Here is a 13720-nt window from a genome sequence, read left to right on the forward strand (position 1 = left end):
TTGGACGACAATAGACTGAGGCAAGTGACTCCTCAAAGGATTATATTATTCTGCTATGACAACCTTTGTAACACAGTTTGTGATTTCTGTTATGTTTCTGCAAAAAGACTTTCACAGTTTTCTTCCTAAAATGTTTCTAAAATGTCTCTCCATCTGCAATATTCATCAAGTTGTATTAATTATTGCCAGATACTGTTTTTTTAGTTTTTTGATAAGTGACTTTATTTTTTTTTCCGGAAAGGTGTATTGAGAGCTAAAATATGTTGAAAAAATAATTAGATAAATATGCATCTATACCTACAATTATCTATATATAATTGTAATCAATACATGAGACTAATTTAGTTTGCTAAACTACATTTAACAATGTAACTTCATGCATTTGTCTTTTTTTTTTTTTGAATTTAATTACTACAAACACATACATTTTAATTGCAACTTAGCAATGTATTGGAATTTGACACTTTGTAATTAGATGGGCAGAATGAGGGCAAGAAGATTACAAACACGACTGTGTGGGGTCTAGAAATGTTTGAGGCTGAATTTAAAGATATTTATATGTCAATGCTGCAAAGACATAATAATTACATCGCGAACGAAATTGCAATTGTGTCTCTTCTGTTAAAATTTATGAGGTCTGATTTAAGTAACAGAAAAAAAGACGGAATAGTCCCTTTAATCCATGAGCCAGGAGCTGACGTCACGCTAACCCCAAACCACCGGCGCTGATTGGCTGGAGGTGACGTCAACTAATGCTTTTTCTGTTTTTTCCACTCCTCTCCCTCATGAACCATGACCTCATCGCTTTAGTTCATGAAAGTGCTAAAGTGCACCTGAACCCCGTCCTCCTCCTGAACGTACACATACACATTAACCGCTTTAGCCCGTAGCTGGTCTTTGACCTGCCACCTTCCGCACTCTGCTCCTGGTCTGAAGGAGACGTCTGACGCTCCGTCAGCCCGGGTTTTAGTTCCTGGCGCTGTCACCCTCCTCTGCCTGTCAGCTGTGTGGGGCTACTGTAACTCCCACGACAACACCGCCAGGTAAACACCCATGAAGACGCCGCGGTTGACCCCTGACCCATGGAAGCCAGCTCAATAACACACAGAGAACGCGTGGAGGTCGAGGTGAGTGTTCGCGCGCGTGTGTGTTTTAGTATTAGTGGGTTGCTTTTTATGACATTAGCAGCGGCTGCTTTGGCTCACGGCTGCTGCTGCAGTGACTCCGTGAAGCGCGTACCCTATCTCCCCCCTTCACCCCCCCTCTCCATTCCGATCCGTCATGTGCGCGCACGTCTTATTATGGGAATTAAATCCGTCCAGGTTCAGGTTATCGATTCTTGTCCCGTGATGAACCCTCTGTAGTTGAACCCTTTGATCAACATAAGGTACGTACTTTCTTCGTTGATTTTGAATTGTGCGTTGATTTTGTTTTCTTCGTTGATTTTGAATTGTGCGAGCTGCTTCTCGTCATCAATGGAGCGGTGAATTGTCGCACGCGGACATTTCTCCGCGTCATAACAGAACAACGGCAGGCTTCCCATTGACACACGGCAACCTTTCAACCTACTGGTGACCGCGCACCTTGCCTCTAATGACAATTTAATCCAGCTGCGCAAAGAAAATAGCCTTTCACGCATTATTTACTCTCTCTCTCTAATATAGGTCGGTTTATTATAGAGCGCTATGACCGCACACCCTCCATCACTGTTATTAACGCTGCCACACAGACAGTCTTTGTGCGCCCCAACCCTCTATTGTTGACTCTATCTAGAGCAATCTGTTCCTTTAGAGCCGTTTCCCATATTTGTGTTCATCAGATTACATGGTGTGGAGACTTAGTGTCAAGTCTTAGCCGGGAATCGTCTGTATCAGTATTCATGTCGTAATAGTTGTCATGTTGAAGTCTGGGGGTTGTCCTGGTTTTGTTATATGACCCTGCTGTTTCCTGCTAACCTCACTGGGAGAGTATTGATCAGAGGACACCAGAGGGCTTTATATGTGAATTTGTTGTTTACATCATCACGGCGATGATCTCCGCCAGCAGGACCAGCCAGGAATTGATTTTTTCTAAATTACATGATCACTGTGGCAGCAGCAAGCATTCACCACTGGTAGTTGATCAAAGGAGACTCCTCTTTTCTAAAGGCTTTTTCTAATGCGTTTTGTTTACATTTGCTGCACAATGCTCCAGTACAAATAGACATAGTATCAGGAATTCCGGATGTAAGACTTTATCATTCATATAATTACATCAAATAACAAAATATATTAGGAAGTTACTAGGTTTTTTTCCTCTGTTTCCCCCGACTTTTTCAAACTGTAATATTTATTTTGATTTTATCCACATAAAAGTAAGAAATGTCATGAAATTTTGAATATTTTTGTTGATATATATATATATATATATATATATATATATATATATATATATATATTTATACATTTCAATATTACTCGATTTTAAATTTGGGGTTTAAAAGTTTTCTTCCACTCTCATTTCCAAGAAAACAGTTTATAAGTTATTACTGATTTAAAGTTAAGATGGACCTGTTGTCCGAGGTTATGTACCAAAGATTACAATGTGTTTCTATAATTTAAATGCATTACTTTATTTCTTTCTTTACTTGCTTACTTGTATTAATTCTCTTGAGCTTTCCACTTGTGAAGAATTATTATTAATTACCAAATTCATCTGAAGATAACATGATATGCAAAATATCATGAAAAATTGTTATAATTTAGTAACAATTTATTTTTTAAAATCATTTATTTATTAATTTGTGTTGCTTTCTGTTTTGGGTGTAAAGATACATTTTATCTACAGAAAATGATGATGCAGTCTGGCAGATTAATGTTTTTTTTTTAATTAACTTAAATTTGACTTTATGAAAGTTTTTTGCTCCTTTCTCTATTGTAACCGATATTATTTTAGCACCTGCTGTGAGCTTTTAACAGTCATTAATTCAAGATTGCAAAAAACTTTTAATGAAACGAGATGGAATAGATCTTTCTCGCAAGCATGTTGTGTTATTATAAACTTACTGTCAAAACTGTAAAATTGTTGCAAAAGTTGCAATAATTTAGCAATGTCTTTACTCTTATCACTGCATGCACAGCAGCAAGGAGGTCAGTGTTAGTGGGTTGAATAGGTGCACCGTGCATTGTTATAGTAACTCCTTTGAAAGTGTAAATGATAGGCCTACATTCTCTCAAAAGAGAAACAGCTTGCTAACACAGATTTGATTCCATGACAGAGCCTTGGAGGCCATGAAATGCTCTCATGATGTCATTGTTTGCAGTCTAAACAAACAAGTCAGGTCTGTCATTGTGCGACTCTACAAGTGTGGTCTTTTATCAGCAGATCCAAGGCTTTGGACACAGATGACGTATACTTGGAGTTAATGAATAACCTGTATAGTATTACATCACCTCTGGTTGGCCTCCAGTTACCCCTTTTGTGTTTGCCTTGCTTCATCATTTCTGATATGACTTTATTGAGCCAGTCCAACATGCTTCAGTCATGGTTTTGTTTAACAATCGCCCCCCCTGTAAGTTCCTACGTCAACTAGACAAATATTAGCTTACTTTCTCATCCACCTTTCTACTGATGTGTTTCACACAGTGTAAATCCGTAATCAGTTTTATTGCTGCTTGTAAAGAGAGCCGCTGTAAAGTCATCTGATGATTTTATTTGACCTCACAAGAAGAGAAACGTGTTTTTCCATTTCCTTATTATTTTCTCTTCAGGCAATTAAATGTCTGCAGTCATCCCTGAACCCACCACACTCTGCGACTCCATATATTTCGATTGTTTCTATTGATTATGCATAGATATGGTGTTAAATAACGCTAATATGCTTTGGCAATGCACATTCAAGATGCCTAATATGTTCTCATCAATGGATTTTGGTTTAAAAACAACTTTTTTTACCAAACCATCTTGAGTGACATAAGCCTTTGTTTCCACACTTTACAAAGAATGAAGAACATGTAGAAAAAAATCAGTAATAAGTAATATATCACACAAAGAACAGCACTGTTGGTTGTGTGGGAGTATTTTGGCTACAGAGAGGATAATGTTAACCAAAAACAGGCACCTCGTTGGTCATGCCTTTCAACTGTTGCCATAACATGACAACATATGACAACATTTGTTTGAAAGTTTCTTCACAGTCTTGGGGAAAGTCTGGAAAAGCATAAAATTTGCTTTTATGCTTTTCCAGGATGGGTAGAAAAAGAAATTGTGTATAAAAGGGGGGAACAAAAGTTTCCACACTTTATCCTATGTCTTGAAGATTTAAAAAATCTACATTCATAAAAATCACAGTAACAAAGTGCTTTCTGACAAATATTTATAAGTTAAGTTATGAAGAACAGATTTGAGGTACTAAAGATCACAAAATGGTCTTTAAAGAATCTTTAGCATAAGATATTCCTGTCCAGATTCCACATCTAACTTTAACGAGTCATTCCAAGCTTTTACAGAAGCAAAAATACAAAAAACAAACCCTAAAACTGTGAAATGACAGTTTTTAATTTTTCCCTCTACCAAATCAAGAGCATCTCTAAACTAGGGAAATACTTAGATTTCCAGAATGTTATTGAATGAGAAAGAATCAAAATATTCTGGATAGACATTGAAGTTTTAACTGGGAAATGTGCAGGAATACTGCTCATAACAATATTAAAATTTCTGAAGAACATTTTTCTATGGAGTCTATTAAGAAAGAGTTTTGTATGAATGTACCAGGATGATTTGTTACTTTCTTGTTTATGTAGAAATGCTCTCAGATGTTTTTGTGTATTACTAGACTGCAGCCAAATGCAAATTTGGGTCAGGCTCATAAAAATATTGGTCAGGTCTCTTTTTTTCTCACAAAAATCTTAACAAAATCTCAATCTCAAATCTGGAGGAAATGAAACCTCCAAATATCTCTCATAATAACTTTATGTAGCTGTAGAAAATGAGAAATGTTTTTTATCACTCTGACAGAATATCAAGCTAATCTTTTCCTGTAACATAATGTTAATGCAATATCTGTTTTCAGTTTTGTATTCTTTGGATTTGAACTTTGAGCTTAAAAAGTAGCTTTTCTGCAGCTCCCCTTTAAATAAACTCACAGACAGAGTCAAAGTAAACTCGTCTTGTGGAGGAAAATCATACGATTTTGTTAATTGTGTTCTGTTCATATGAATAAAATTCTGAATTAATTTATGAATAGCCAATAATATTGATCATTTGATATGTACAATATTTTCCTTCAAATCAGTATTAGACTATAAGCCACTTTTCATTGGGCCTCTGAGATACTGACAAACTTGTGGTGTTTTTAAATTAAAGTAGATAATATTCAGAATATTCCATTCTGAAATTTCATAGGAACATAAAACTGTAAAATGTGACAAGAAAACAAAATTCTTTATGTAGCACCTTATGTTTATTGTGTGGTTCTTTGCACACTTTGATCATTTTGAGTAGGTTTAATTACAGTATTATTCTTTCATTAATCTTTGTCTTACTTGAATTGTTGATCAACCTTTGTGTTGAGTTTTAGTAAATCTTTAATCCTTAAGCAGATGGAAGTCCCTCATTTTCCTTTTTCTGTGTGTGAAGGGATTGCTTTTTTGGGAAGATAAAGAAATGACCCTTCAGATTGATTTCAGTAGATATTGAGTGATTTTTTGCGTAGTTTAAGATTTGTACACTACAGAGCTTGCTTGATGAGGTGTCACTGCAGTAGCTGACCACACCTCACACAAATGACAGCGCCAAAGGGACTAAAGGTCACAGAGACTGCTGGAAGCAAAGCAGTGGCGTTTAAGAGAGACAGGATAATGTGAATTTGACACAATTTCTGCAGTGTTGTAATCATTTGATTTCCTAATACGACGTTCATCTTCATCTCTTTCTTTTCAAACTTCTTTTTTAACCAATTTCTGTATTCTTACCCGACATCCGCAGCAGGATCATCTGATAAGCATCGCTCTCCCTATTCTTCCATCATCCCAGTTTGGCTGTTTCTATGTGAACGACAAAATCTCCAATGTCTGACTAGCTGCTTTTCCTCCTCCCTTGCTTTCTCCTGTTCAGCCACAGCCTCGGAGCAAACCCCAGGCTACAGTGGTGTGAGAATAATATTAATATTTCTTTATTTTAGAGCCCACAAACATAAAAGGGAGAAACACAATTGAGGGTTGTTAGGTTGAGTCAGCACGATGAGGGTTGTGATCCCTCCCTCATTGTCCCGTTTCCCTCCCTGTCTTCAAGCAATCTCTTTTTCACTCTGTTTGACTCTGCATGCGGGACAATTGTCTCGAAAGATGCAGTGCTTCAGTCTCTAACTATCACACATGTAAAAAAAAAAAACCTTGAACACTCCTCCCCCTCCCTACTGCCATCCACTGCACAAGAAGAAGAAAGAGTGATAGAAAAGGAAGGAGGGATTCTGAGAGGAAAAAATGGACAAGAGTCTGGGTGGGAGGGAGAGCAGTCGCCATTAGACATATGCAGAGTCAGATGCTGTCCTCAGCAGCAGGGAGACTGGAAAACAGGGAAAAAAGATTCCCAACCTAGGGAGCTGTGCTGTTAGCTGCTCGGCTGAAGGTCTGCCTGCTACAGAAGGTATGAATATAACAGGTGATGGCTGTAAGGTGCAGGATCTGTGTCTGATAGATGTTGGCATTGCAGTTGGGCTTTCGAATGCACACTATTTGCTTTACGTTAAAATTAAAACAAATTTGGTGCCTAATATTCATGTTGATGTTGATTCATCAGTTGTTTTGAATTTTGTCCTTTTCTTTTACCTTCAGCTAATATAGACAGTCCTATTTCAGTTGTATTATTATATATGTTAGTATCACGTACTGTTCTGCAGCTGATCCACAAATAGTTTTGCTGTGTTTCCCATGCAGCGTAACTGTCTACATATCTTGTCGTGTCTGTTTTCTCTAGAGTCAGGCATTTCTCCAGGCAGCTGCAACACGTACATGTACGATCATCATTCGGTCCCAGACATAAACCTTAATGGCAGATCATTATTTTGTCATTAAGTACAGTGCTGTGACATCCATTGTCACATCAAATAGATGACTCTAACCACAATCATGATGTGTCACAGTTCCTTGGAAAAGCATTCATATCTGATTTTTTTTTCCATATTTCTTCACCTTAAAATATTTTATTGGATTTTCATGTGCTAGACTAAGTTTAATGGTTATCACAGTTTTTTTTCCTTTGAAATCTGAAAAGGATTGTGTGCATTGGTATTGAGCTGTTTCTGTAGATGTGATTTTCACTGCAATTCTAACACATGAATGGTCCACATAACTACATTGGAGCTCTGGATGGATGCATAGGGTGGTTCCTTCTGAAAACTGAACCTCAGCAGCAGGTCTTTTGCTTCTAAGATTCCCCCTGTGCATTGCCCTATCCTTCCCCCAATAAACCCAAGAAGAAAATCCCCAGCATGGTGCTGCCACAGCAGTGTTTCACCATTTTTATGGTATGTTTTCAGGTGTCCACTGCAAATTGTATTTTTGTCATTTTTGCCCTGCACTCCCCACCATAGCTAGATTTAATGGACATCAAGTAGACATTCTACCTATTTGATGGGGCATCAACTAGATAGAAGTTCTAGTTGGCTCCTGGTGCAGCCGATATTTTGGATGTCTTGTCTCCAGATGTTTCTTGGACCTCCTCTCTTTTCCTTCAACTGCCTGTGATATTTAATGCTGTTTGTCTTGGGTGTGCCCTACCCAGTACCATCTTTTCTTCCTGATTTCTGCCTCTGCTATGAGGTGGCAGGTCCATCCATGTACAGATCTGGAAAAAATTAAGAGACCACTGCACTGAACCCCACTGAAAACCTCGTGGTTATTCCACTCTATACTGATTTCTGAATTCTTCCTGAGTTAAAACATTAGTATTGTTGTTTCTAAATGTATATCAACTTGTTTTCTTTTTATTATTTGAGGTCTGAAAGTATTGCATCTTTTTTGTTATTTTGACCATTTCTCATTTTCTGCAAATAAATACTAAATATTTCAATTGAATTTTGGAGACATGTTATTAGTAGATCAATAGAACAATGTTCATTTTACTCAAAATATAAAAAAAGAGAACTAGTAATTTTGCAGTGGTGTCTTATTTTGTTCCAGAAGGTTGATATTGGTGGTGTTTGGCCTGCTCATGTGCAAAACCTTTTTAAGACAGATGTTGACGAACATCTTGGCTTTCTGTGCAAAAAATTTGGGTCTCATGTTTGTAGCATATTCTTCACGTTTCTCTGGCTTTGTTCTTCTTTATCAAAGACCAGGCTGTTTGGCACAGCTAATCATTGTCCTTTCAGCACCTGAGGTGTAGCTTTCAGCAGCTCATCTAGAGCTCCCAATGGCATCCTGGATGCTTCTCTGATTAAGCCTCTATTTGTCCAACTTGGCAGCTTGGGTGAACAGCAGTGGGGTGGGTATGTTTACAGTTGTTTGGGTTGCAGCTTGAACGGTGCTCTGTGAAATATTTAAAGCTTTACGTCGTGTTTTACAGCGTTATGACCTATTTATAACCCTTCACAAACTCTTAACTGGGTTCCATGTTGGGGCATTTCTGAGTGATAGGTTGCACTGAATTTTATTTTAGGATAAAGAAGGAATGAAAATGTGAACAAACTGCACATTTGAATACGGTTATGAATGTTTTACCAAGCACTGTACATTAAGGTAACAGCATGAAGGGTTTTGAATGATTTTATTTTCAGTATATTTTAACTCAGATTTCTCTTTAACTTATTTGTCCCTTTTTTCACACATGCTGACGTTGTTAGAGGTCTTTCTCCTGAATCGATGTTAGAGATTACAGAGAAGGTTTTGTCTGAATATTTTCATATGTTGTAGCCAATTAGAAGCCATAATCGTTGGTTTGTTGTTTTTCCCTTTCTCACTTACCATTTGTGTCTCCTTTTATCACTAAAAGCATGACGTAAAGTTGTTTTTTTTCTAAAGTCCTCGGTTAAATAACGAGGAGCTTATGTTTATCTCCTTACCATTCCCTTTCTGTTTCTACAACTTTGTCTCCTCCACTCTCACTTTTAAAGCCCCATTTAGGCTTTGGGGTAAATGAAACTGAGCTCATCAATTTTTCATCACACCATGTGCGTGTAGATAAATAAAACAACGCAGCACCATTCACATTCTGACCCTCTCGCTTGTCGCACCACCATTGGTTGACTGGAGACATCATCCAAAGCGTCAGGTGTTTTTCTCATCCCAATATTGACCTAAGCAAATCACATTTTGGTGTCCTTATGACCCTAACGCATGTACTGTTTTCCACGCTGTTAATCATACAAATCCAAACATGATCAATGATTGCATGTCTCATGTTAAATTTGTGAGTGTGATGGTGGAAGTGAGCTGAGAGGAGTTTGGAGTGATTGGACATGATGAATAAGAGGAGGCAGTTTATCAAGTTTATGGATGTTTGTCTGACACACACACACACACACAACGCACACTATCAGAGGATGTCACACAGGTCATTTGCCTGTGTCCAGACCTGCTCTCTGAATTCCCCCGGCTTTATTTAACTCACACTCTCAGTTTCCTGTTTCATGAGCTGCTGCTGAGGAGATCTGGGATCAACAGCCACCAAACTCTCACACACACATTTAACACACACCTGTGTTTCATTGTTGTGAAAGTCTAAATTAAGGTTGTGGCTTCTTTCTTTTATTATTTTGAAGCATGATGTTTCTTCATATCCCGGCACTGAAAAGTGATCTTGTTGGCTTTTAAGTCTTTAAATAATTTGTGTTCATGTTTAGCATTATGGTTATTTTTATAAGTGAGAGGCTCAAAGTGTGCTAATAAAAGATGATACAAAGTCTATAAAAATAGTTCATTATTTTCCCATGAACATTGAGATGTATGCATAAAAGAGACATCATTGTCACTTTGGAGCTGTTTGTTTAATGTTGGCACACCAGAAGTTCAAAATGAGGCCTGACCTGCAATTTTTATGATTCTCAGTTGATTCTCTTCTTTTAACTGACTGTTCATCAGTAATTGCTCCAGATTAAATATATGTTGTTTATTACATTTTATCTTTATTTTCTCTTTCATAGGCACCATGGATCTCTTGGCGCTTGCTCCAGTGGTAGCCCCACTCCACTGATCTCTCCCATTCCCCATCTTTTCCTCCATCTTCCCCCTCAAGCCTCCCCCTCTTCCTTTTATTCTTTCTTTCTTACCCCTCACAACCACTCAGCCCTTCCTTACATCATGGCAGGGGAGAAAGGTCCCAACAAGCGGAGCGCCATGGACATCAAGCGCCTGGCGAGCCTCATTCAGAGAGGGACGGGGCGCCTGCTGGTGATCGACAGCAGGACCTTTTCTGAGTACAACGCGTCACACGTGCAAGGTGCGGTCAATGTCTGCTACTCCAAGCTGGTGAAGAGGCGACTGCAGCAGGACAAGGTCTCTGTCACCGAGCTGCTGCAGCCCAACGGCAAACTGAAGGTGAGTTAAAGCTGCACAGCAGCTGATGCCACAGATTAGGAACCTTCTTGGCAAATGAGTTGACAATATTCATGGCAAGTTGAAGCTTGTAGATGAGGGTGAGGCAGCTGAGATTTAGAGATGCTGGTGGATGGATCCAGAAATGTGGTTTCCCTCTACTTCCTGCTGTTAGCAATTTAGAGAAGCTACATTGTGGTGCTGATATCTTTGTGTTGTTGTTTGCTAAAAGGGAATATTTTCTCATTTTTACTTCCCATGAAGCTATTAATAACTGAGATGAAGTAAAACAAAATGTCAAATTTCAACACAGTAATACGTGAGTGGAATATGTTTGTCTCATTTAAACCACCATAAGTCAAATTTAGAGATGTGGCAATCAACCTTTTCCAGGCAGATACCAAATTTCATTTTTTTTCTTATATTTTTGATTGATGTTATTTTTTTCTTCAAAGGACTACAACACATGCAAACTTAAAGAAATTTGCAGCACATTCTTTTTCTGTGAAAAAGAATGAAGAAATTACAATCCTCACTTATGCATTAAAACATCTGTTTTGTGGAATCACTATGCAAAAGCTAACTTTTCTTTAACAGTTTATTGACCTGGAAAATTGGATTTCAACTGGATTTTCTTTTCAGTTTTTGTGTTGTAGCAACCAGTTTTAGGACATAAACAATGGCAAAAACAATGTAGTTCAAATATACAGAAGCAGAGAGCATGCAGGGGGAATGTGCTGTTTGTAGGTCAAGATGTGCTTGTCGTCAAATATATTTATCTGCACTAACTGCAAGGTTTCTTAAATTAGAGGTTCTTGAAATGTCGCTAAACTAGACTCACTCAAAAGCAGCTCTGCCAGCTTTTTGAATCAAAGTAGGAATCGGGATCTGAGTCCTCTCTGCAAGCCTGCATCACATTCTTAGGTTGGGAGCTGGTGGGAACGCCATATTTGGCAGATGGGCTTATTATATGTTTATTGCTTATTGGTTTCCCTGAAATCAAATCCTCTTGTTTTCCATGACTTCTTCCTCTGAATACGAAAGTTTTTTTTCTTCCATGGCTTGTCCACCTGTGCTGTGCCTACGCTTGTATTTTAGTCTTTGTGTGAAACCAAACGATGCTTGAGAGGGGAAGTCTTACAGACAGTTTGGGAAACTTGTTTGTTCTCTCCGTATCGTTTGTGTTTGCAGGGATTTCACTACGGCTTTACATGACTCAGTGAACATGACGACATGCACCTGAAGGCAAATTCAGAACGTGTTCTTCCTGGTTCCTTGTGTTATTTTTAACTATTTAAGCTTGTTACACCCAATGATGTAAACTAGGCTAGTAAGTGTCGCACAGAATGACATAAAGTCCAGTTGTTGTTTGTGTTGTGTTACACTGGTGTTGCCAGTTTGGTTGTGTAAAACATAATCATAACATGGTCCATAGATTGTGTCTTTGTGTTATAGATTCGTGGCTGGAAGACAGACTTGTGTCTGATTCACAGCTTGAATGCTTGACTGTCTAAATGAGTAAAGGTCAAATAGCCAGACGGTATTAGTGGAAATGTTAATTGTTTTAACCTTCACTTCCACTCCCAGTCAGCCTGGTGTTGCTGATGGTGTCAAAAGGAGCGTGGGTTATTCTGCAACTTCTTAAGAAATATTTATCCAAACATTAGCAAGATGCGCCTCAATGTTGTGTGTACAGGAAAAATATCCACCATGAATTTAAACTTTTTTTCTTCAATTTTATTTTTTCTAAAGCAATTGAAGTTGTTTATTTGGATATTTACTCCATCCCAGAAAAAAAGTTCAAATGAGTCTGTCAAAGTCCCAAATTTCTAAGATAGCCATATCCACTATGAGTTTATGCAACATATCACAGCTCCTGTGTACAATCTCAGTGACATCAAAATGTACAATTGAAGAAAAAACAATAGAGAATCTTCACTTGAAGACAGTCAATATATTTTATGTTATTTCACCCAGAATGGTTTGAGTTTCTGCAGCTGCTTGTGTTCTGCCTCAGTTAGTTTGTCTTTGCCCTGAAGGGCAGACGGAAAATCCTGCAGCTCAGAGGGTTTGACTCATCTCCACCAACAGATTCTTCTCTGATAATTTTGCTTTTTTGGCTTGCGAACATGTATGTCTCGATGCAATATGCATGGGAAAGCAATAACAAAGAGCCAGCCCCGAAGGAGTTAAACTCTCTGCAGCTGCAGAGGTGTGACGTCGGATATGTTTTGAATTCAGTCAGTTTAAGTTTCATTTCTCTGTTGCCAACTTGAGTCTACTGAGTTCATCTCTGTGTGAGGCAGTGTGCTCAGCAGATGTCACACTGTGGCACCCCACGGAGCCATGCTTCCTCCTTTCTCTCACTTTCAGTCGCATGACAGCTCTGCCTGTCTCTTTCAGTTATAGCCGACGGCCTCTCAACACTGACCCATTCCTTTACAGCTTATTTCCTCTCCCTGTCTGCAGTTGCCCCATGTCTGGTTTGTTATTAACCATTCCCCACCACTCCACCCCCAGTAAAGAGGATAAGGCTTGTGATTAATGCTAAAGCTGGATAAGGCTGGAACCAGCCGGGTGAGAAGGGCGGGACTGACAGACCCACACTCTTTTGTTATTGGCTGAGCATGACATCATCTCTTTGTTTGTCCAGTGGCAGGCCACAGGTTGGGCACGTGCAGGCTAGCTGTGTGTCGTAGGAGCCAGCTAACCCCTCGTACACAAGCACACACACATATACACACACATGATCCTCGCTTACCCTCCGAACATCGCCAGGAGCAGCCTCAGCCACCCAAGACAGCAAAGGACACCATTGTGGCTCTTTGTTCAGGAAGTGAATGCAGGAAGCAGGAGACCTGCATTCAGTGTATTCAAGGATGGGCAGCAGCCTCCGCCTCCTGCCTGGCCGCCTCTCGCCTCACATCCCATTGAGAACTAATAGCCTGCTTCCCCTAAGGCGCTGCGCTCACCCTCTTTCATAGATGCTCTTGATTCTTAAGTTAACTGAACTGAATGAATGTGTTTGACCAATGCAGCTATTCATATTTTGTCCTATTTTTCTTCTTCTTGTCTCATCATATTTCTACATGCCTTCTCAAGTAAATCCTTCGATTAATGTAGGACAGAGACAGCTGGAGACTATAGGTAACGTTGTTGAGGACCTCTGCAGGTAGAGTGGGACGCCACAGGGTTTGCAGGTTGGGGCT

The 13720-nt window shown here is 39.0% G+C and overlaps 1 protein-coding gene across 3 annotated transcripts in view; it reads left to right on the forward strand.

The window, feature by feature from the left end:
- The first annotated feature begins 828 nt into the window (after positions 1-828).
- dusp8a (dual specificity phosphatase 8a) overlaps positions 829-13720 on the forward strand; it is a 47478-nt gene continuing 34586 nt past the window's right edge. Inside the window, exons 1-2 of one of the 3 annotated variants that reach the window (XM_055039668.1) lie at positions 829-1127; positions 10121-10514. In XM_055039668.1, coding sequence (XP_054895643.1) covers positions 10278-10514 — 237 coding nt within the window. In that variant the 5' untranslated portion in view covers positions 829-1127; positions 10121-10277. Of the gene's footprint in view, positions 1128-1294; positions 1388-6419; positions 6625-10120; positions 10515-13720 lie in introns of those variants that run through there. The other 2 variants (XM_055039659.1, XM_055039677.1) reach the window with 2 other exon arrangements.

This window comes from Poeciliopsis prolifica, unplaced genomic scaffold (genome assembly GCF_027474105.1).
Source record: "Poeciliopsis prolifica strain line A6 unplaced genomic scaffold, Auburn_PproV2 SCAFFOLD001, whole genome shotgun sequence".
NCBI classification, from domain to species: Eukaryota; Metazoa; Chordata; class Actinopteri; order Cyprinodontiformes; family Poeciliidae; genus Poeciliopsis; species Poeciliopsis prolifica.